Below are 24,244 nucleotides of genomic sequence, written 5' to 3'. Positions count from 1 at the left end.
GAGAGGTACCTCCATTGGCTTGGGTGTTTGGAGGTATTCCCACAGTCACTGCTGGTCCCCTGGGAAGTGGCCTGTCTCCATCTGCTCAACCTGAGTAAGTCAGGGCATTGTGGAGATGCCCCAGTGTGAGCCCTGAGCAGAGCCAACAGCCCCAGGCCCTGCTATGGCTTCTATGATCTCATCATCCTTTTCAGCCAGTCCCCACAGCTCCAGGGCTGTGTTCTTTGAGGAAGAGTGACTTTGGGCAGCATTACAGGTGTCTCCTTGACACTAAACTGTGGCTGGAACATGCTGTCACCAGCCTGCATGCTCTCACCCCTGGCACCCCAGGGGCTGTGAGTAGCAAGCATATCCCAGGAGGATACCCTTCTCAGGCTCCCAGGAACCAGTCAGGACCAAGGGATCCTGCTGGCACTTTTCTTCCCAGGCCTGGGTCCTGTGGACTAGCGGGTGGGTGCTCATTTATTTAGCTGAATTAACTTTACACTGCCAAGTGATTTCCTCCATGTGGCTGCCTGCCTGTTCTTAGCGCTGCACCCTGTGCTGCCCGGTATCCCCAACTCAGGCTGGGACATAAATGGGATGATTCCGTGTGGGTGTTTTGTTTCCCAACAGCCAGCCACTTCTTGGAACCATTCTCTACCCAGATTCCCAAATGACCCTCATGGAAGAAGGCAGGTGGGCAGGCCGAATAGGAGCCGCTGAGGAAATGTCACTGGTGCAGGCTGAGGACGAGAGGTGGTGAGGCTCAGGCAGAGAAGAGAGGGCTCTTGCTTGAGGATTAGAGAATTGGAGACTGCAGACCCTGTTGGCAGAGTTTGCAAGAGATGCTGTGGGAAGGGGGTGGGGGTGAAGACAGCATAGGGATTGGGGTTCCGGTGCCATCAGACATGGCATGTGACCTCAGCAATACCACTCACCTCTGAGCAACAGCTTGCTCAGCTGTGGGATTGGGGTGAGCCTGGACAATGTGCTGTCCACAGTTTCAAAGGATGTCCACAACATAGGAGCCCCATAAGGGCAAAGCCAGTGCTCCATGTCTGGGTCTTTTCTCAACCCTTCATAAATATTTGTAAATGGAGCTTGGATTGTCAACCTGTCCAGGCCCAGGTTTGGATTCTTCTAGGAACTTGGGCATGTTACTTACCTCTCTGAGCCTTTCCTTCTCCAACAAGTGGTGGAGCTGGAACCTGCTGCCTGGGACAGTCCTGCCAAGTGAAAGGAGATGTTTTATGAAGCGCTCTCTGCACAGGTCCCAGCACCCAACAAGTGCTCAGTGAACATTACTGCTATGAATCAGCAGTGTGCTTCCCAGGCTCACCCCGCTCTCCACCCAGCAGGTTTCTGTCCTTTCCGGGCTGTGTCATGCTCTGATTTCATCCTCCCCGATCAGTTGTCTTATGAGGTGTCTCTCCAGGGCATGGGAAACAAGAGGCTTTCTCAGGGACCAGGGAGTGGAGGCGTGTTCTGCAGGGAGGTACTGAGAGCCCTCGAACAGGTGTGAGGGCAGGAGTGTCAGGCAGGACCCTCAGCACACACTCAGCTGCCGGGTATGTTGTTTTGGGGACACTTTTTCTTCCATCTTCTGAACCTCCACACCCCACTGAGTTACCCCACAGCCAGGGCTGCTCTGATGGGCAATGTCAGCTGGGTCGCTGGCATGCAGCCAGCTATCCCCAGGTTCAGGTCTTGCTCTGGGGGCATGGGAATGGAGGTTCGGGCCCCTGGCCTCCTCCAGGGCCAAACATGCTAAATCTGGCCCTGCTTGGAGCCAAGCCAGGCATCCTCAGCCAGCAACTGATACCTCATTGGTCCTTGCCTTGACCATCTTCCTTCTTCTCTCTGCCCCCACCTGTGCCCTCCTTGGCAACCCTTCTTGGTCTCACCTGGCAAGGCCCTACAGGTTTATCACTAAACTCCAGTTCCTGTACCTGAGGAAACTTCCCAGTACCCCCTCCATGGAACCTTAGGCTCTAGCTTCTTCATGTGTTTGAGTCTGTTCAGCTGCTATGACAAAATACCATCAACTAGGGGCTTAAACAACAGATGTTCATTTCTCACAGTTCTAGAGGCTGGGAGTCCCAAGGTCAAGGTGTGTGCTCAGGATCTGGTAAGAGCCTATTTCCCGGCTTGGAGATGGCTCCCTTCTCACCGTGTATCAATATGGCTTTTCTTCACAGCATGCACATGGAGAGATCTCTGTCTTCTTTTTCATATAAGGACACCAGTCTCATCACAGGCTCCCACTTTCACGGGCTCACCTAAACCTAATCACCCCAAAGGCCCTGCCTCTGGATACTGTCACATTAAGGGTTAGGGCATCAACATATGAATTTTGGAGTAGACACAAACATCAGTCCATAACAATGCACTTCTTCCAGATGGGTCTTCCCTGAATGGGCTCTGTCTAGGGGTGAGGGCCAATGTTGCCCAGATGACAGCTGGAGGAGGCCGGCCAGCCTAGGGGAAGACCCCTGGGGAAGGAGGGGCCCGTCCTCAGAAGACTGCGGACACAGGATGTACCTCACTATTCTCAGTTTCCTTGTCTGTAGAAATGGGGGTGGTGGTACCTTCCCCACTCAGAGTCATCATCAACTGTGGGAGGCCCAACGACGATAGGGCATCTCTCAACACAAGGCCTGTACCTACAGAGGACTTGGCTTATAGTACCAATAGCCCCCTGTGGGGCCCATTTAATCCTCTAAAAAATGCCACCAGGCAGGTATTTGCATCCCTTCTTATGTTTAAGGAAACTGAGGCTCAGAAAACTGAAGTGGCTGAGCCAGCATTATCCCTGCAGAGAGAAGAGGATGGGCCACAGGCAGTGAAGGTGCACAGCAGCGGCTCCAGACACCTCACTCCCTGGCGGGGTGATGTTAGTTTTTCAAGGAGGCAATGCTGTCCCTTCGAGCAGGTGTTCCCCACCTGGGTGTTCCCCACTCCCAAGGGGAGTGCCTTCCCTCCTGCCACCACTACGGTGCCCCAGAGTGCACACAAAGACATGCACACGAGGGGACACACATTGTGATATCCACAGGAACACAAACACACACACAGACATATATGGGGGACACATACACATGGACACATAGGTTGGGACACACAGGGGCATGGAAACATACAGAAGGACATACAGAAACACAGGAACATGACCCACACATGTGGTCACAGACACAGGGATACACACAGGGGACACACAGAGACATATACATGGGACACACAAAGAGATTAGTTGGACACACACCAACAGGGATGCACACACACACACACACACACACACACACACACACAAACATGCCTGCCTACTTGGGGATGCACACAAAGAGACACAGAGACACATGGATTCTCTTTCACACACATTCCTATGGCCCCAGCAAGCTGGCTCTTCTGAGTCACTGTCCCTCAGACCTCAAGAAGCATCATACTACCCTGTCCTGGGGTCCAGCGGGTTCTAGCTCTCTCCCTACAGCTCTACCTAGGCGTGTTTGCTCTGCATGAGATGCTGAGTCAAAGGGACAGTCCTTACCAGCCACTTGACGTCATACCATCTTTAGACCACAGCCCACAGTGCTATGGAACTGTGACCCAGGTGCAGCCCAGGCTGTGGCCCTGCCTGTGGCCCCTGGAGGACCTGACAGGTGGGCCAGACTGGAAGTCGTACTGGTTCTGAGGGCCTGGGGTTAGGGCTCGTGATCATTTTTGAGAGGGCTGTCTCCTGGGCAGGCACAGGTCTCCCGGCTCTACAGTGGTCCCATGTGGGCTGTCAGGGTGTCCCTGCAGAAGCCAGGGTTCTGAGAAGAGACCCAAGTGATGGCCATAGGGTCCAGCAGCCTCTCAGATGCCTCGATCAAAGGGCCGAGCATCCCCTCACAAGCTCGCTGTTGGACCTGCAGCTTGTCCATCCCTCCTTTCATTTCTGTCCTCCTCCACGATCATCTACCCTTGGCCTCTCTCTTTCCTTAAATTGGGTGGGTGCAGATGGGGATTTGTTGCTGTTTCTTCATGGGCCTGTTTCAGCAGCAGGATCCTTCCTCAGCGTATGGCTTGGAGCTGGGCTCTGAGCAGGGCTGATCCCAGGCCCAGGCTGGCTGACCTCCATAGTCAAGATGTGGCATCTACCCAGGGGTCAGGGCCCTAGACTGTGCATCAGGATGGGACCACCAGCCTTAAGAGTCTGTGCCTCAGGTCCACCCCTGGGCCTGGGGAAATATGGATAGAGACAGAGTGATGTCCAGCTCCCATCTCCCTCACACTCCATCAGTCTGCTGCCCTCCTGTTCCCTTGGCTCTGGTCTCTGTGCCAGGGTCCAGACTCCCTTTGTGGATCTGCCAGCATGGTAATTGGGGGCCTGTTTTCTTGGGGCTGGGAACCCCCTCCTGCCCATTGGCTGGGTATTTTCTGTTTGGGCATGCTGCAAGACCCAGGGTGGACTGGGGTTCAGAAGCAAGGCCCTGTGCCTCCTCGGGAGGGAGGCCAACTGTGACATGACAGGGAAAACTCACAGTGAATGAGCCTTACTCTGAAGAGCCGCTGCTGTTCACCACCCACGCTGCCAGGGTCTGGCAGGTGACACGCATGATTCACATGCTCTGCATGGCCCTTGGACACAGAGTGTGGCCCAGAGCAGGGTTTGGACTGGGATGCTTCGGGGGAAGTGTCAGGGTGCCCTCAGCTTTGGGATTTCTCATAGAAAGATGAGTGTTTGCACAGGCAAGCATTCATGGGGAGGGGCCTGGCGACTGTCACAGTATCAGAACAGGGTCAGCCCATCAGAGCCTCCCAGGGCTGCAGTCTGAGCCCTTGGGGCACCTGTGTGCTCCCCACAGTCAGCCAGCCATATGTCCTCTCAACACAGCAAGGCAGGTGTGTGGGCTGCCACAAGCACCAGGGTGACACTCAATGATCCTGTGGAGGATGAATGTGACACTTCAGCTGAATGTGTGAGCAACAGGACCTCGCAGGGAGAAAAGGTGGGCCAGCTGGTGTGTGGAGGGTGGTCACTGCCTGGATTCCGGGCATTTCTGACCTGTTGGCAGAGGGGAGGAGTCTACTTCTGAGCTGGACATAGGGGGCCCTCTGCTGGTGGTGGCCAGAAGCTCAGCCCCTTTGTATGGAGAAAGGATCCATGTTTCATCACAGAAGGTCCCTTGGTCCCTGCCCCCTGGGCTGGAAGACCCTCTGTCCTGTCCCTGCTGAGGGGGCATGTGTCCACTCATTCCTCTGGGACTTCAGGGTCCCAGGACCCGTCTCAGACCTGCTCCCCAGTGAGGACCCAGCAGTCAGGTTTACCCCAGGGTCTCCAGCTCTGTGTGGACATTTCTCCAGGTGCACACTTTTTTGCTTCCTGTGGGTGTCAATGCCAGGTGGGCTGTCTGCCCATGGCAGGCAGGCACAGGGTGAGTGACAATGAGTCATGGCCTTGGCACACAGGCAGCCTTCCAGCCCTTCCACTCATGCTCTCCCATTTAAATCATTTGCTCTCTGTAGCCAGGACCCAGCTGGCCATTGTGAGCCAAGCTGAATGCGACAATGACGTGTGGCCTTTGCACCTGGGAGTGTTGGGGCCCAGCCCAAGCTATACTTGCTTCTGGGCAGCCCTGCTGGCTCCAGCTCTCGCAGAGAGTATGGGAAAGTTCAGGGAGGCAGATACTCCCTGAGACAACTCTGAGGCTGCAGGTTGCAGTGGAGCCAGGCGTGTGGGCCTGCCGAGTTCACGGGGCGTTGGAGATACCTCTTGCTGGGGTGATGCTATGGGTCTTTGCCCACTCTTATATATGTACCTGATCCTCCAGACCCTTCCCTGGCCATCACAGTGAGAAGTGGACAGTCACCCTCTCTGGGGGGGCCTTCCCTGGAGCCAGGCTGGCTGGGTTGCCTCTAAGCACCTGGTCTCTCTCCCCTGGGCTTGTGAGTTCCCAAGGACAGACTGCTCAGCGTTGCTGCTTGCTCGCTCACTGTGCTGCCTGGGACAGGTGGTAAACCTATCTGAGGCTCCCATTTCTCACCTGTGAAATGGGCCTAAGGACCTACCCACAGGGTGTTCTGGGGATCCCATCCAATGATCAGGCCATGTACTTGCTTGCACAGCATACTTGGAATGTGCTCGGGGAAAGGAAAGTCTTACCACGTCAGCCTCTCGTCCTGTCTTTGTGTCCTTGGCATGGCACAGCATTGACCCACATGAGGTTCTGGGCACTGTTTTTCAGATGAATTACTGACTTACCTTGGTGTGCCATTCACGGCATTCAGCCACCCCTGGAGCTGTGTGACCCAGTGGGAATGTTCTGGTCTTTCAGATGGAGTACCCGGGTGCAGAGGCGTGTAGCTTGCTGGTGGGCTAGTGCCTCGCATCCCCCTTCTAGGTCTAGGTCCAGGTCCAGTGGACCCTGGGAAGGTCACCTCAGACTCAGGCTGTCGGAATCCAGGCATCCTATGTGGGCTTCTGCCTGTCAGTGGGCACTGACCTTAGAAACATTAGAGCATGGAGTCCCATCTGTAGGCACACTACTCAGCTTCCTATTGCCCTCGAATTAAGTCCAGGGGCACCTGGGTGGCTCCGTTGGTTAAGCGTCTGACTTCAGCTCAGGTCATGATCTCATAGTTTGTGGGTTCGAGCCCTGCATCGGGATCCACACTGGTAGCACCGAGCCTCCTTGAGATTCTCGCTCTCTCCTCTCTGCTCCTCCCCCACTCACACCTTCTCTCTCTCTCAAAATAAATAAATAAACTTTAAAAAACAAAAACGGAAAACTAAGTCCAGCCTCTACCATGATTGTCGGGGCTGCCCCCTTAAAGTGTTCTGGGCCCACCTCCTCTCCACTCACCAGGCTTCCCCACCCATGCCTGGAGCACCAAGCTCTTCTAGCCACAGGGCTGGGCTATAATGGTCCCTCTGCAAGAATGTCCTTCACATGGCTGGCCTATTGCCCATTCTGGGTCTCCAGTTGCTGTCTCGGAGAGGCGTGGACCGCCCTGCCCACAGGGGTTTTTCCTGCCATCATTTTCTCTGCAGGCCATCAACGTAGCTATACTGTTCCCCCTCCCCAGCCTCCAAGCCAATGGCTGGTACTCTATCCACTCACCCTCCTCAACAGGCCAAGCACTCAAGAAACTTTACTGAACAAAGAGGAAAGTGTAATGTAGTGTAGTGTTCGCTGAGACAGAGGGAGCATTGGAGAGTGGACCTGAAAGTAGGAGGCTGAGGATGTGAGGGCCTGCCCCCCTGCTGGCCCACTGCCCTAACTCGAGCCCGCACCATCCCCCTGCCCCCACTATAGCACCGGCAGCTGCTGAAGGACAGCTTCATGGTGGAGCTGGTGGAGGGGGCCCGCAAGCTGCGCCACGTCTTCCTGTTCACCGACCTGCTCCTCTGCACCAAGCTGAAGAAGCAGAGTGGAGGGTGAGTTGACTACATGGCGCCCATCCTGCCGGGTGGGAAGGGTCTTGGGGTCAGGAGGACAGGGTGGGTTTCACAGATGGACGAAACCTGGCTTTTGTTTTTCTCTTGTGACATGAGCCTAAAGAGTTCTGTAACTATGTGGTCAGGATATACTCTTTAAGTTACATTGTTTCCAACTGGCCATGATGCCAGGCTCAGGGTTAAAGATCATCATTAACAACCTGGAGACAGTCTAGTTCAGGATCAGTGACCAGCCTATTGCCTCCTATAGATAAAAGGGGCATCGGGGTGCCTGGGTGGCTCAGTTGGTTAAGCGCCCAACTTTGGCTCAGGTCATGATCTCAAGGTTTGTGAGTTCCAGCACCACGTCGGGCTCTGTGCTGACAGCTCAGAGCCTGGAGCCTGCTTCAGATTCTGTGTCTCCGTCTCTGCCTCTCCCCCACTTGTGCTCTGTCTCTAGCTCTCTCTCAAAAATAAGTAAACATTAAAAGAAAAAAAGGGGGACCTACCTGACAAGGTACTGTTGGGCAACTGTCATGTCATGACCCAGGAAGAGTAAGTGGCAGGACAGGGAGCTGCAGGGTCTAGTACAGGCTGGCAGAGTGGGGCCGGTATCACTAGACCATCACTGTATTTTGTCTCCCCATACCTGTGAGAGCTTCTAAATTATTCTCAGCCTAGGCTGCAGGTGCTCCCCCACCACACACACACACCTCTTCCTGGGACTCAGATCACCCAGGTTGCACCAGCTGGAATGGAGGAAAGAAGGTTATGTTGGGAAAGACCAGAGCTAGTCTCTTTCCCCCGTTCTGAGCAGATTTAAATCAGTCACCTCAGAAGAGAGCCTCAGTTTCCCCTTCTGTCAAGGCAGAGGATTACCCCTGATAGATCTGTAGCCCCTCAAACTCTGCAGCTCTGTGGGTGTCTGCAGTCCTGTCCTGCCAGTGGATTCCCTGATATGCTCCCACATCAGGGAGCCAGGGAGCTGCCACCATCAGCCCAGGATAAGGTGGACCTGGCCTAAGTCACATGTGCAGAGTGCCCATTCCCAGGGTCACCAGTGTCTGCCGATGGCCTTATGCCAGCCTGCTACATGGACCACAAGCTAGGTTTTAAGTTCAGGTAAACTGCACAAGCCCCAAACTTGGGGTTTCCCGGCTCTTGAAAACAATGACATTAGCGAAGGAAAGCAGAATGTTAATGTGTGGTTTCCTCGCTCAGCAAAACCCAGCAGTATGACTGCAAATGGTACATCCCGCTCACGGATCTCAGCTTCCAGACAGTGGATGAGTCGGAGGCGGCTCCCAACATCCCCCTGGTGCTGGACGAGGAGTTGGATGCCATGAAGATCAAGATATCCCAGATCAAGAATGATATCCAGAGAGAGAAGGTGAGACCAGCTGGAAAGGAGCAAGGCTGGGCTCTGCAGCTTGAGTGGCAGCAGCCCCTTGCACACAAGTATCTGACCCACACCTGGAGCCTGGGGCCTGCTGGGACCCCTGTGAGCCCGCCGTCAAGCTTGGAGCCATCCTGCATGGGGGGTAGGAGGGGTGTTCAGCTGCCCTAATGGGGACAGCATTCCAGGTGGGGGAACAGCCCCTCCAGCCCACCCTAGACCGTCCCCCAATTGTTTCTGGAGAGGTTTACAAGACTTGAGGAGCAGTGAAGATGGGGTATTCAAGTGTAGGATTAGGCCCGGCCAGAGCAGGTACTATGTGGTGGCCACAGACAAAGTGGGTACCCAGAAGGTTGGGCTTCAGCTCGGGGATGCCTGGCTGAGGTGGGCTCAGCAGGACAGGGGTCTCCTCAACCCTCACCCACCTGCTGGCCTACTACACCACAAACCAAGCAGGTTGAGGGAGGCACTGGGGGCAGTGGGACTGGGCCAGGCAGGAACGGGTAACAAGGGGCCCCCAGAATGGAAATGTGATCATGTGGCTCTCCCCACAGAGAGCAAACAAGGGCAGCAAGGCCATCGAGAGGCTGAAGAAGAAGCTTTCAGAGCAAGAGTCACTGCTCCTGCTTATGTCCCCCAGCATGGCCTTCAGGGTGCACAACCGTAATGGCAAGGTGAGTGCCCCTGGCTCCCGTCTATCTAGAATCTCACTGTGCTGTGGCCGAGACTCACCACCCAGCTGTGTGGCAGCTGTGGTCTCTGGCTCCTGTGTGGCCTCTACAACAGCAGCCCTCTTCTTCTGGAGAATGTTCCCATGCCAAGAGACACTTGTTCAGTATAGCACACCTAGGCCCATGTGTCCCTCTGACTGGTGCTTTAGGCCGGAGCCCCCCAGATTGACTGACAGCTGGCTCAACCCCCACAGCTGGGAGGTAACAGCGTCTCCAAGAAGTTCAAATAGGGCAGGGGGTTCACAGATCTGTGCAGACCGGGCTCTTCGTACAGGGATTCTGTCCAGGGACCTTGTGAACCTGCAAGGTACCTTCTCTCCTGAGTCTGGCTCCTGGTGCCATCTGGAGCCCGGGCCTCTCCCTCTGGGGCTGTGGGCATCACGCATAGCTGTCAGCGTGCAGCTAGCAGAGGCAGCTGGTGGGCTCTGCAGGAGCCTTGTCTCTGGGTCGCAGCTCAGGGCTTGTGTGTTAGACACAGGTGGTCAGTCAAAGTGGCATCGGCCTCTGCAGATCCCACCTGTTAACCTTCTCTGTGGCCCCTAAGCTACAACATGTCATGCCCTGGCCCAGACAGTCCAGGCAGGGGGGCTGGTGCCAGAGGCAGAGCTGCCCAGGGCACAGGAGCTATGGCCTGAAGCCCAGCTGGCAGGAAGGGTGGAGAGTGCCAGAAGCATGAGCCAAGCCGTGAGCACCCTCAGCCACCAGGCTCCAGCCAGTCTCTGGCCCCAAGGTGTGCCTTGGAGGGGTGCACTGCAGGACTCTATGTGGGTGCCTGAGCTGCAGTGGAGGTAACCGGGGTGTATTCTCCTTCTCACCCCCTAGAGTTACACATTCCTCATCTCATCTGACTATGAGCGTGCTGAGTGGAGAGAGAACATCCGGGAGCAGCAGAAGAAGTGTAAGTGGCATCCGCATGTAGAGGCTTAGAACCTCAGGCCTGGATGCTCATCTCCTCCTGTGGTTTCAAGCCTTTTCTTTCTTCCTAAGGAGCTGGGCAGTGGCACTCTTATCCAAGTGAGAAGCTACAGGGAGCTCTGATTCAGAAAATAAATTGGTCAGGAGCTCCTGCCAGGGCCCTACCCCCTGTACCCCCTTTCCAAGGCCTCTCCCACATCCCCTGTGCATCACCCCCTCCCACTTTCTGACCTCCCCTATGAACCCTTCTTTCCCACCACCCCCCCACCCATGCCTTCCCCCAATGCCCTGCCTGCCTCCTGAATCTGCCTGCTCCCTGTGGCTCTCCCTGCACTCTTGCCTGTCCCCTCAGCAGGTGCTATTGCCAAAGGAGCTCTTGGCTGGACCAGCCTGAACAGCCACACTGTGCTGGCCCCTCTCCGCTATCTGAGGGGCCAGCACTTGACCACTCTTAGGATAGGGTGCTTGCTCCTGTCTGGGGCAGTCCATTCCCTGGGCGCTTCCCTCTCTTAGCTGTTCTTTCCTGCTTCTCCCAAGCTCAGAGCTGCCCCTGGTTCTGACTGGCTGTCTTCAGGGGTGAGAAGAGAGACTCTGCCACAGGTCCTGTTTCCTTCCTCTGCCCCCCAGCTGTATAGTTTGGGATTCCTGAGCTGTCTTGTTAAGAGGTTCCCATGTGCATTCTGTGTGCCCACTGTTTCTGAGAGTGTCTGCAGAGAGAGCCAGGCTGAGCACCGTGTCCCAGGTGGACTGGGAGCCCCACATGCCTCTGCCCTGTCCTGAGCTCCCTACCCTCCAAGCTTATCATCCGTGCATGTGCTGAGCCAGTTCCCCCCACCGCCACCCCCCACAGTGCCCCTGTGTCCTGGAGGACGAGGCACTCCTGGCAGCTCTGATGGCCGGTGCCTGCTGCCCTGCCCATCCATGCTCATGTCCCGGGTTTCCTTTTGTAACCAGGGGACCCCAACCATTTGTAGCATGTCAGCGTCTATTCTCTGCTCAGCACCGTAACAGAAATAAACCCCTTTTCCTCACCGGGTGGGGATGGGGAGCCCTCATTAGCAGAGTGCAGGGCAGGGCTGTACTGGGTGTCTGTGGGGGGATACCCCACGGGAAGGTTCTGCAGGTCACCTCTCACAGTTGCCTGGCCAGCTCATGGGCTTGCAAGCATTATGCTAATCCCGTCCCCACCAGCCAAACCCAGCCTGGGCCAAAGCCACACCTTGCTTGGCCACTTACCAGCTCCTCTCGTGGGAGCAGATCGCCCCCTCCTGGCCATCACAGCTCCTCACCAGGGTGTGGTACAGGTCCAGTGCAGGGACATTGGAGAAGGCCCTCTGGGTGTCCCTGGAGTCTGAGGAGCCATGCAGACTGGCTGGCTGATGCACCTGGGTTCCACTTTCTTCAGGTTTCAAAAGCTTCTCCCTAACATCCGTGGAGCTGCAGATGTTGACCAATTCGTGTGTCAAACTTCAGACCGTCCACAGCATTCCACTGACCATCAACAAAGAAGGTGGGCTGTCGTCACAAGGGCTGCTGTCCCTTTCTGCTGCCAGCACTGTCTGTGAGACCATGGGTTTTCATCCTGACAGAATGTGTGTGCTGCATAGGGCCTGTTGGCCCCTCCCAGGGGTAGATGGGATGGGTCAGGGGTGGTCTGTCCCCATGACTTTGTGCCTGGTCACATGACACATCTCGGATCCTCTGTGCTTTGGGTTTGGTCCTGCACCCCTGTCCTCCCAGCCAGGCACTTCCCACCCACACCTTTGGTCATGCTGTGTTTTGCATTCACTTGCCCACACACTTATGTACATTCATTCCCGCTCATAGGTATGTGCTTGTGCACATGCACACATGTCACATGCCACTCCTCACATGACAACATGCATGTCACATGACACACCCTACCCCTCCCCTCTCCTGTCCTGAGAACCTTACTGTGTTTCAACCCAGTCCCTGGTCTGCCTGTGTTGTAAACCCAACTCAGATCCTAAGACCCCTGAGACAGAGGCTACAATGGTTATGTTTCTGGCTCATGACATCACCTGGCCCCATGCTGAGCAAATGGCAAACCCTCCCATTGAGGGTTGATTTTGAAGCACAGTCTGTCATTTGCCTCCCTCAGGAGAACGATGCTCACCTCTTTGGTCTCTTGCGCAGATGATGAATCTCCGGGGCTCTATGGATTTCTCAATGTCATCGTCCACTCCGCCAGTGGCTTTAAGCAGAGTTCAAGTAAGTGGTTACTTTGAGGAAGAAGGTGACAGGGCACCAAGCTGGAGGCTGTGGACCCTGGAACCAGGGTCGTGGCTCAGAATATCATCAGGTGCCTTTGGCCCTTAACCGGGTGAGGTCCTGTGCTGGTTGATACCCAGAGTGGTCCGTTGCCTTCTTTGGTCTGTGGACGGGATGTGTGAGCTGGTGAGTTGCCCCCTGCAGGCGGGTCTTGTAATTGCAGGCACTGGAGTTTTCTGTAGCCAGGAAATACAGCCTGAGTTCCAGGCAAGGAGGGCTGCAGGGAGCACTTTGACCCAGCCAGTAGAGTAGATTTGGCTGCTGACAGCTAACTGGTTACCCTTTTCATCCTTCCCCTCCCAGGTGGGGAACACCTCTCAGCTACTCAAGCTGTCAGATCAGTGAGGGCTGGTTGCATTTCAGTCCAGGGTGGCACATACTGTGTCTCTCAGCATGGCACTCCAAACAAGTCCTCATCGTCCCTCTTAGGAGGACAGAGGACAGGAACTGTGCTATTGACCTGTCCCACTGATGCTGCAAAACTAAACAAGAAATCCCTGACAAGCCACAGCATAGAAGACAATATTTACAAACCATATATACATGATATGGGACTTGTATTCAGAGCATATTAGAGAACTCTTAGACCTCAGTGCTAAGGAGACAAGCCAGTTTTTTAAAATGAGCAAAAGATAGGGGTGCCTGAGTGGCTCAGTTGATTCAGCGTCCGACATCGGCTCAGGTCATGATCTCACAGTTCGTGAGTTCGAGCCCCGCCAGGCTCTGGGCTGACAGCTCAGAGCCTAGAGCCCGCTTCAGATTCTGTGTCTGTCTCTGTCTGCCCCTCCACTGCTTGCACTCTGTCTCTCGCATTGTCTCAAAAATAAATAAACATTAAAAAAAATAAAAAATAAAATAAAATGAGCAAAAGATTTGAATAGACACTTCACCAAAGAAATACAAGTAGCTAAGAAGCGCATGGGAAGATGCTCACGGTCATAGGGAAATGTAAACTAAAACCACAGTGAGGGGGCACCTGGGTGGCTCAGTCGGTTCAGCATTCAGCTTCGGCTCCGGTCATGATCTCACAGTTTGTGAGTTCCAGCCCCACATCAGTCTCACTGCTGTCAGCACAGAGCCCACTTCAGATCCTCTGTCTCCACCCCTATCCCACTTGCACCTTCTAAAAAATCAACATTAAAAAATAAATAAATAAAACCACATTGAGGTTCCACTTCATGCCCACCAGGATGGTGATGACCAGAAAGGTACACAGTGACGACTGTTGGTGGGGATATGGAGAAATGGGAACCCTCAGACACTCCGCTGGTGAGGATGTGAAATGGTTTGGCCACCCTGGAAGACAGTTTCACACTTTCTTAAAAAGTTAAACACACCCGTACCACGTGACCCAGCAGCCCTGCTTTTAAGTATTTATTCCAGAGAGATAAGAACATGTCTGTATAAAGACTTGGATGTGCCTGATAAACATAACACGTTCATCCATGCGACAGAGCGCCATTCTGCAATAAAAAGGAATGGAGTACTGATACAGGCAACGATAGGGATGAACCTCAAAAGAATTATTCCCCAAAAAAGACACCAGGTGCAAAAGATTACATGTTGTATCATTCCACATGTATGAAATTTCTAAGGCAAAATTTGGAGACAAAGCCTAGCAGGGGGTTCCTGGAACTGGGGATGTGAGGAGGTTTGCCTACAGTTGATCCAAAGGGCCTTTTGCGGGGGGGGGGGGGGGGGGTGCGGCGGCAGTGTTCTGCAACAATGGCAATGCTGATTTACTAAAAATCCTCAAACTTACAGCAGATGGATTGTACATTGTGCAGATTTTACCTCCATTAGGTTGTCACATAGGCGTAATTGTCCCCTGGAAGCACCTGCTCCACACCCCTCTCACACAAATGCTGGTGTTTTCAAGGGTTCCATCTAGGCCTTCCTCCCTCACTGCATACACTCCCTCTTCCTAGGCCCAGGGACCCTTCCATCAACAGCGCAGTTGATGTCTGGAACTGCCTCTCTGTCCCCACTCTTCTCTCCTGGCCTCCCTCTATTACTTTCTGTCTGAGTCCCCAGTGTCCCACACTCTACGCTCCACATCCCCAAACCGAACCTATCACTTGGGCTCCCAAACTTGTTTCTCTTATTTTATCCCCTGCCCCAGTGAGAGGTGCCACCCTCTCTGCCCTGTGGCTAGGCCGGAAACCACCATCTGGTTCCCTGGCCATATCAGTAAGATGACATTCTCTGTCTGTGGAGTTTCCTCATTACCTCTGGCCACCTGCCCCACCCTTCATCCAGGCCCTGGGAGTGGCCTCCTCCCTGGTCCCTACCTCCGCTCTCCCTGCACCCCACAATTCTCCCAGCAGTGAGCTGTTTTTGGTGCCCCATCCTGGCCTGCAGCACCCTTTGCCCCAGTTGACCTAGTAAACTCACAACAGGGTCTGCGCAGGTGGTCGGCACTTCCCCTAGCCCCACCCTTCTCTGTGCATCATCCCCCTGATGGTGATGGTACATTCATCTCTGCCCAGGTCATCACCCATAGGGTTCTCACATAGAGGCTTTAGCCAGGATTTGTCAAATGACCAGGTGAGCACACGTTCTGACAGGTGCTGGTTCAGCTGTACCACGGGGCGGAATCTGCACGTGACGTGCTGGGGCCCATGCTGGCCACTGGTGTTTTGCTTTATTTTTTCCAAATTTTTATTAAAATTCTAGTTAGTTAATGTGCAGTGCAATATTGGTTATTGGTTTCAGTGTTGTTTTATTTTGAAAAGAAACTTAAGACTTTTTTTTTTTTCTGATTTTGAAAATGTCAAGGAGCAAGAACTCCTGTCCCTTTCAAGGCCAACTAACAGGAAAAAATTAAACTTAATAGCACACACGCTGGGAATCCACACAGACATGGAAGTTACAAAGACAGGCAAAATGAGGCATATATGTCATCCTGAACCTAGGAGAAGGGGGCAGAGGTCTGGGGCTTCAGAGGAAAGGAATGCACTTCACAGGACGACAGGAAGAGCAGATATTTAGCAACTAGATGTTTGCCCTGCCTCACCAGTAGGTCACTCAGATTAGATTTATCTCTGCTAATAACCCTTATTCTGGGAAAGACCCCCCAATTTAGATTCTTCTGTGTAGTTACAGGAAGGGCAAAATTTCTCTTGAGCCCAGATGGTCTTGATTGCTCTCAGCTCAGAATGATCTTCTTGTCCCAGTGGCCCGCCCATCTTGGGGCAGCCTGCCCTTGGCCCCCTACAAAAATAGCCCCTGCTTCTGATAGAAAACTCGGGTAATATGGAAAAGTACGATCACCTTCCCTTTGTTGCCCTCCCACAGATCTGTACTGTACCCTGGAGGTTGATTCCTTCGGTTATTTTGTGAATAAAGCCAAGACTCGCGTTTACAGAGACACAGCTGAGCCCAACTGGAATGAGGTGAGGCACTACTTCCAGGCAAGTCTTGTATGTTGGCCCTGGCTGGCAGGCCAGGATCTTTTCCATGGGGAGAGTCTGAACACCGCCCCCACCCCACCCACCCTGGGCTCCCTAATGTCTTTCCTCGCAGGCAGGCGCCTCCGCCTCCGCCTCCGCTGCCCACATTCCACCAGCATTCCAGGAATCTCCTGGGAGGAGGGGGGGGGGCGACCAGTCCAAGAGATTTTATCTCTGTGTTCCTGAGAATCCAACCCCCTTCACTCCCCATCACAAAGAAACAGCCTATTTTTCTGGAGAAGGTTTTGGAAAAGAAACTTAAAAGGGTTTTTTGTGCTGCCTTTGTTATTGCTTAGTTTACTTGGTAGATTTCCGTACTGTTTTTCCTTGGAAGTTGGAATGAGCCCTGTAGCCCTCTTGGTTTGTGGAAGCCTGGGGCTCTGCCAGGGGAGGGCTGGGGTAGGGACCCTACTTGCCTGTCCCGAGTGTTGGATTTGTATAGTTTGCTGCTCTGTTCTGCTTCACCTTGGAGAGCTGTTGTGTAACTTGCTCACCATCTCACCTTGAGCCTTCGGGAGTGTGGGAATGATTATAGTGTAGCCAATATTGATAAAGTCCCCAGATCTGTGAGAATGCCATTTCCCAGTTTCTGGAGTAGCTGTGGCCTAGGAAAACCTCATGCTTGAGGCTGTGGGTGGAAAGCAAACCACCTGCTCCCTTGGAGAAGAAGAAGCTAAGACCAAATGGCTGTCTGGTCCACTTTGGGTCATGTGGCTGGTAGAGCCATGGGGCCAGCACCCAGCTCTCCTTTCTTGGCATCCATGACTCTCATCATCAGATTTGCTACCTTAGTAGGACTGGGGCACAGGGAGCCCATAGGATTGCCCAATCATTATAGCTCTGGACATCTATGCAGAAAGGGTGATGGCTGCCAAGACAAGGGAGCATCATAGCCAGACGGATCCATCAAAGGCTTTGCAGAGAGTAAATGAGCATGACCTGACAGGGGCAATGAGGGAGGGGTTCTGGAGGCACCAGCAGTAGAGGCTCAAGGAACCCAGGCATGGAGGATTCCAGACCAGCATCACCTGGTGGCCACCCTGGGTGTGCGTATGGATCATCAGGGCTGTTACACATTCCTGGCACACACACACCCTCCCCACCCCCATGCAGGCTCAGAAATATCTCCTTTCTTTTCCCCCACCCTCTTCCATTTCCCCACCGTGAACCTGTGCCTGCAAAACCACTGGTGTGAAATGTAGAATTTACTGAAGACATCATATGGTGATGGAGGAGAAAGTCAACACCACACATCCCACAGCAGACAACTCGAAAACCTATAAGAACGGTTCTTTCCTCTCCTATATCACCTCCATGGGTCGATTTCCTTCCCCGCTTTCAAATAAACTTAATTTATAGAGCAGCTTTAGGTCCACAGCTTTAGGTCCAGAGCAGAAAGGACAGAGATTTCCCATATGCCCACTGTCCCCAAACATGCACAGCCTCCCCAACTAATCAATGAACCTACACTGACATCATTATCACCCAAAGTCCATAGAATATCTGCATTTATAGCCAGTACCCATGAGCTTCTGATGCAGGGGGAATGGGGACTGCCTTTTGACATACTAGCTTAGGGAGTTTGGATTCAGTGTGAGAGGTATTCTGAGCTTCCAGAAGCATCCAGATTGAGCCACAATGGGATGCTCACAGGGAAGTAGCTTCTGAGGGTCTTTGTCACAGGACTAAAGTAAGCGGGGTCTCAAGTCATGGGTCCTTTTGGGGCAGCAAGGAAGTCATTGGACCTGTTAACAAGGGACTTTCCTTTCTTGGGGCTACAGGAGTTTGAGATCGAGCTGGAAGGCTCCCAGACCTTGAGGATTCTCTGCTATGAAAAGTGTTACAACAAAACAAAGATCACCAAGGAGGACGGCGAGAGCACAGACAGGATCATGGGGAAGGGCCAAGTCCAGGTGAGGCTGCCGCCCTCCTCTGCCCCCTGCAGAGTCCCTCTGCCACCACCGAGTGCCCCCCCCCCACCTCCGACACAGCTTCGTACACCTGCCTCTGAACCTGCCCACACCCTCCTCCAAATGCTCCAGTTTCTTTCCCCATTTGACCTTCTGGGACACTGAGGTTGCCTGGCTCCACAGGTTGGGAGTGGTTGGGGGAATTCCTGCTCCTCTCTCTGTTTGAGTGCCTGTTATGCCCCATCTTGCCCCCACAGGAAGTTCAGTTTGACTTGTTTGGCAGCGGGGGCCTCAGTTCCTCCATAGCCTTAGTTAGCAAAGTCCAAAGGCAAAACGGTGAGGCGGTGCTGTGGGCTGCAGTTAGCAGTTCAGAGACCATCTCAAATTGGAAAAAGCACAAAAATCCTGGAGTCTACCCGCCTGACATCTTCTCTATGGCTTCTAGACCCAGCTTCCAGGGGGTGCAACTGCATCCCTAAGCAGGGCAGACACAGCACACACACCCCCCACCAGAGTTGGCATAGAAGCCCCCTGATAGGCTAAGAGTAAGTGTCCATACAGGATGAGCAAGGGAACCGCAGGTCCTCAGTGAAAACCATGCAGGCCCTCAGTCCTTCAGAAGCTTGCCTAGCCACTGGAAGCCCACCATCAGCCCTTGTGCTTCTTGGCAGACAGGAGCTGCGCCGCCTGCCTTGTGTTTCTCACGGCCTCACCTGTGCAGTTCTGTGCCCCATCGGGGGAAACCCTGATATCCACATTCCTTACAGGGCATCTTACCAGACCCAGCTGAGCAGTTTCCTCCCTGCCCTGCCCTGGAGGTGGGCACTGACTGTTCCACTCCTTACAGACCCTCAGATCCTTTGACAAAGCCTCCAGCAGGAGTGGGCTGGCTGGGCGTTCCAGGTGTCTGTGGGAGAAAGGGGCTCTCCATGAAGCCCCACCTCCCTTCCCTGAGGCCAAGAAGTAAAATTCTTTTTGTGCTGAAATACTAAGCGGTAGGAATGAAGGAGAAGGATGAGTCTCCCCTGAGTAATTGGGGAGGGCCCACATGCATTCATTCAGACCAGCAAGTCCTCCCTGAGCAGTGGCTCTGGATCCCCTCTGTTTTACCAGGTCCTCAGGACAGTTTTCACACTGCCTGTTTCCCCACCCTGGAAGCTTATTAGGGAACTCAGTGGCTCAGGGTCTCCAGGGACCCACTCCCACCCCATACCTTGAGACCAGGTCTAAAAGTAAAAGTGCTCCTCTGACCGCCTTATACCTGCCCCCCCCCCCCCACCTACCTGCCAGCAGACATCACCCAGCCAGGGGACAGACACTACCCCCACACAAAGACACAGAGAAAGGAAACTAATGAAGCACCTCCCCACCCCGGTGCCACATCCCATACCTTCCTAGGAGAGCAGGTCCAAGGCCTCAGCTGACCCTACAGACAGGACCTGGGGCTGGACTCTCCTAAGGTGGGCAGTAAGACCAGCCTGGGGCAATACTCCAGTGAGCCCACTGAAGTGTGGGGTGCATGTTGGGGGGATCAGTGGGGCAGCCTTGCCCAGCATTGGGAAAGCAGGATTCTTGGCCCCTCTCAGAAGATGTAACTGGGGCACAGGGGGTCCCAAACAGACCAGGTTTGCCACTCACTGCTGATAAAATCCAAAGGCACAGAGAGGAGTGGTGGTGAAATAGGGAATTTATTTCAGAGAGGCCAACACTGGGAAGACGGGACTAGAATCCCAAAGACTGTCTCCAACGTGCCAAAAATGCTTCCAGGTTCATATGAGATAAGTGTGGGACAAAGGTCGGTGGGCGTATGCAGGTGGGCAGTGATGGTCAGGTGAAGCATTGTCTTGGGGGCAGTCATGTCGTGTCTTGCTGACATCAGGATAGTCCTTATTACTTGAGGGGTAGCTTCAGTTCTCAGGGGATGCTTTGCTCGCTAATTCTTTTGCCGTAGTTAAGAGATGAGCTGGAAAGAACTTCATCAGTGAGGAAGTACGGACTGAGATCGTAATGGAGGTAGTTGAAATCCTCTTTCAATGGGCAGAGTCTGTGTAGGCCAGCTCCTAGTCCAGGGGCACTCAGTGGATGTCTTGGACCTGAGTCCTACCTGTGACTTAGATGCTAAGGGAGAAGGAGATGGTTCCTCCTTGCTCCCCATGTGCCTGGCACACCATTGAGCCAGTTGTAGGGTCTTGGTGGCAAAAGGCTTCTGGGTGGAAGAAGCAGAAATGCAAGCCAGTGCTCTTCAGTTGTTCCACTCTTAGGGTCCTATCCAAGGATCTTTGACGAGCCAGGTACCTTCCCCAACCAGGGTCACCCCCATGAGCTCAGCATGCGTCGCACCTTGACCGATACGTACACCCACTGCAAAGTTGGGGTGATGCTTGGGAATGGCTCGCATGCCCAATGCAGACACTCACCACTCTGCAGCCCCCCAGGGTCCTTGAGACATTGCCCCCCCAGTGTCCTTGAGATCTAACTCTGTATTTCCACATAGATTGCGTTCACCTTCTTGGCTTTACGGAGAATCCCATGGATTGAATCAACCACATCGTTGAGCCATTCTGCTCTTAATGGACACTAAGTTTTCCAGATTTTGCTATTCTGTGAGCATGCTGGTGCTGGACATCTTTGAAAACTGACATGTTTTGGCATTACTGGGCAACAGTCACAGCTTGGGCTCTGCTCTACTGCTTCACAACTAATGTGTTCCTCTTTCTACCCCTCCCTTCTCCCTCTCCATGCTTGCATCTGTTCCAGCCTGGGCATCCCTTCTCCACACCCAGCCCTGACCCCCATCTTGCAGAGCCCAATGGCGATCTGAGGATGCAGACAGGCTGGGTGCCTGGCCCCTTTTTTCAGCCCATTACACAAGGCTAAAGGAGGCTCAGATTCCACCAACCTTTGACTCAAATCATCCAAATTCTCCAGTAGGTGACTCCTTCCAGTAATCCAGGAGGCAGTGAGATTTGAACCAGGGCCTCTGAGCACTGGTGGGTAACTGGGGGTTCTCAGTGGAAGAGAGAAAAGAACAGATACTCTTCTTTTATTGTATTGAGACCTCTTTGGAAACCCTTTGCCACATTACTGCTGGATATAAGCAAAATATTCCTCCGTGCACATAACCTGTGCTCTCAAACACTCTCGGACACACGGACGTGTCAGATGAGCACCCTGTCCTGTCCCAGGGAAGAAGACAGCAAGTGGTGTTATGGGGCCTGGCTTGGGGCATCTCTCCAAACTCTGGCTGTTCTCTGCCCCTTTCTGCCATCTGGCCCCAGTCTGCATTTCCCCTCACAGGTGCTTTGAGAGGTGCTCCTCAGCAAATAATCTCCCTTGCTTTTCCTTCAGTAGGACAAGATGGGACAGGAGTAGAGGACATGGACTGTATTTAAAAAGAAAAAAAATTACAACCTCATTAGAACAGAAAGGTGAACGATGTTCAGCGGGATACAGGTATAGGGACCACTGCAGGGGGTTTTGCAGCAGGGGAGAGAGATGGACCCCCAACTCTGACTATAACAAGGGAAGGGGGAATTTATAGACAAGGAGCAGGGTGTGGGGTGGGGGTGGGGGGGCGGTCATCGATTGGAAGTTACTAAAAGGAAACATCCCGGGTAAGGGAGATTCTGGCTAAACCTACCTAATGGGCAGGCCAGGGCAATCAGATGTTACTGGGGGCTGGGGCGGGGGGAAGAAATGAGGAATCTGGATAGACGTTGAGGGTAATCCGCTATTAAGGATATCGAGGCATGGTTTTTGCTAAAATTGGGCTCTTAGGGAAATTCCCAAGAATGAGGTCTATTGGAAAACAACTCAGAGGAGCCCGACTGGTTTGGTCAAGGGGAAACTCTGTCCACTCCCTCAGCCCCAGTGTGCCTCCTGTGACCTGGGGCAATTCATCACTGCCTGTATAAACTTGTTTCCTCAATGTAAATTGTAGTCGGGGGCCACGAAGGCAGATGTGGAGGCCTTCAGTGTCAGCTGCCACTGTTATTATTACTCATTGTCGTCACTGTTAGTGGAGAAGGCGGGCTCTGGCTCCACTCCTTCGTCTGTGTCTGCTTCGGTGGAAGAGATGAGTGAATGGGAAGCCTGGCCGCTGAGCAATCATTAGCCAGGAAGGAATCCCAGCATAACCCAAGGTCCGTTTGTGACTCACAAAGAGTAGGCAGTGGCCAGCCTGGCCCCTGAGGACCCCCATTCCCGTGGGGAGTGGGGGGGGGGCTTGTTTACAAACTCAGGATCCCCAATACGAGTAGGAAGGAAGTCAGAGGAAGAGTGGTGATGACGCCCTGTGACCCTAGCCAGGCCTCTTTCTGCCTCCCCCAACCCCCACAGACACTGTTTTCTGTGTGGGGCACCCCTAGGGGAGGGCATTCGTGACTCTAGTGGGGGACAGCCTTCCTGAGTGGGGGCTTTTCCCAATAATACCAGGCACCTTCCGAGTATGCCATGTGGGACAGACATGTAGCCCTGCCCATCCTGTTGCTGGGGTAGGGGAGGTGGGAATAGCATGGTCTTCTCCTGCAGGTGCCTTCCACCCCCACCTGCCACATGCTCTTTGACTCATAAGTTTAGTGGAAAGCCCTTCCTGTGAGGTGGAGAAGGTGCAGCACCCTGGGAGTATCTGAGGGGGCCCAGGAGAAGCCCACAGCTGGCCAGAAGGGCAGAGGCCAGGCAGGTCCCTCCAAGGGGCCAGGGACAGAAATCAAGTTTCCAGCAAAGCTGCTCACATGCCTGTCTGGGCAGATGGTGTCAGAGTCATCTGGGGAGCTAGGGCCTGATCTCCCAGAGCTGGGGTCCTAGATCGGTCTGGTTTTACTGCCTTACATGATGGTGGTGAGCTGAGGGTTCAGGAACCACTGGCCTGAGTCTGAGGTTCCAGCTCTTGCTCTTCAGATGACTTGGCAGATCCCTGCTTCCCCTCTTAAATGATGCAGTCTCCATGAGAGGAGAACGGAGGGATGAGCCAAAGTCAGCTGCTCAACTGACTGAGCCACCCAGGCACCCTTCTCTTCTCCATTTTCAAATTTTCTGTGTTGTTTGAACCCCCTACCCTATTCCTTCTTAGTGATTAACTTTATATCAAATCCTAGAATATTGTCATCTGCCATTTCTCCTGATATTTTGTGTGTCTAGCTGAGCTCACGACTCACATTCCAAGGGGGACGTCAGAGTTGATTTTTTTTTTTAAACATTTTTTTGTGAGTTTTGGTTGAGACTGGGGCCTCAGATCTCTGGTCTGACCCTTACTTTATTCGAAACTGGTACTTAGGGCTGTCTGTATGTGGTTTCCCAAACTTCTCTGCCAGCCTGGGTTGTTTGCCTCACGCATAGAAACCTGGTTGAATACAGACTGACAGGTCCAACGGTGCCCCTTTCCAGGGGTGCCCTGGCACCCACACTCCAGCCCTCACCAAGACCTCACTGTAAGGTCTGCCCACTCACGGGCAGTATCCTCATTCGACCACCAGTTCTGTGGCACTTGTGCCCCAAGAGCCCACTGAAGTGCCCAGCAACAGCTGTATGAATGTGGAGATGCCACCAACACTTGGACACGCACGTGTGCAGCCACACCACTGAGTATGCCAACCTGAAACTGGAAAGAAGCTAAGTGCCCATCAGCTGGTGAGTTCATAAGCCAAGTGTGATATATCCGTATGAAATATTATGCAGCCAGAACAAAGGAAGGACATTCTGATACACACTACATGAATGAAACTTGAAGACATAAGTGAAAGAAGCCAGACACAAAGGGATAAGTAATATATGATGACACTTACACGAAGTATCTAAGACTGGCTAATTCCTCAAGACTAAGAGTGGAATAAAAGTTACCAGGGGCCAGAAGAGGGTGGAAATGGGGAGCTACTGTTTCACAGATACGATGTTTGGGATGATGAAAACGTTTTGGAGATAGGTAGTGGTGGTGATTGCACAACATTATGGATGTACTTAATGCCATTGAACTGTGCACTTAAAAATGGTTAATTTTATGTTATATATATTTTACCCCCATTTTTTAAAGAGTTAGCATGTCATGGGGTGCTTGGGTGGCTCAGTTGAGCGTCCGACTTCAGCTCAGGTCATGATCTCACAGTTTGTGGGTTCGATCCTCAGGTTGGGCTCTGCGCTGACAGCTCAGAGAC

General features: G+C 53.3%; 1 protein-coding gene across 3 annotated transcripts in view; it reads left to right on the top strand.

Moving 5' to 3' along the window:
• Positions 1-24,244, top strand: part of BCR (BCR activator of RhoGEF and GTPase) — a 128,177-nt gene that overhangs the window by 90,308 nt on the left and 13,625 nt on the right. For 2 of the 3 annotated variants that reach the window (XM_043557900.1, XM_043557902.1), the window contains exons 9-16: positions 7,278-7,399; positions 8,621-8,789; positions 9,350-9,469; positions 10,349-10,424; positions 11,847-11,951; positions 12,599-12,673; positions 16,031-16,128; positions 17,967-18,098. In XM_043557900.1, coding sequence (XP_043413835.1) covers positions 7,278-7,399; positions 8,621-8,789; positions 9,350-9,469; positions 10,349-10,424; positions 11,847-11,951; positions 12,599-12,673; positions 16,031-16,128; positions 17,967-18,098 — 897 coding nt within the window. Of the gene's footprint in view, positions 1-7,277; positions 7,400-8,620; positions 8,790-9,349; positions 9,470-10,348; positions 10,425-11,846; positions 11,952-12,598; positions 12,674-16,030; positions 16,129-17,966; positions 18,099-20,589; positions 21,620-24,244 lie in introns of those variants that run through there. The other variant, XM_043557901.1, reaches the window with a different exon arrangement.

Source organism: Prionailurus bengalensis, chromosome D3, assembly GCF_016509475.1.
Source record: "Prionailurus bengalensis isolate Pbe53 chromosome D3, Fcat_Pben_1.1_paternal_pri, whole genome shotgun sequence".
In the NCBI taxonomy this organism is placed as follows: domain Eukaryota; kingdom Metazoa; phylum Chordata; class Mammalia; order Carnivora; family Felidae; genus Prionailurus; species Prionailurus bengalensis.
This window is presented reverse-complemented; position numbering and strand designations above follow the sequence as displayed.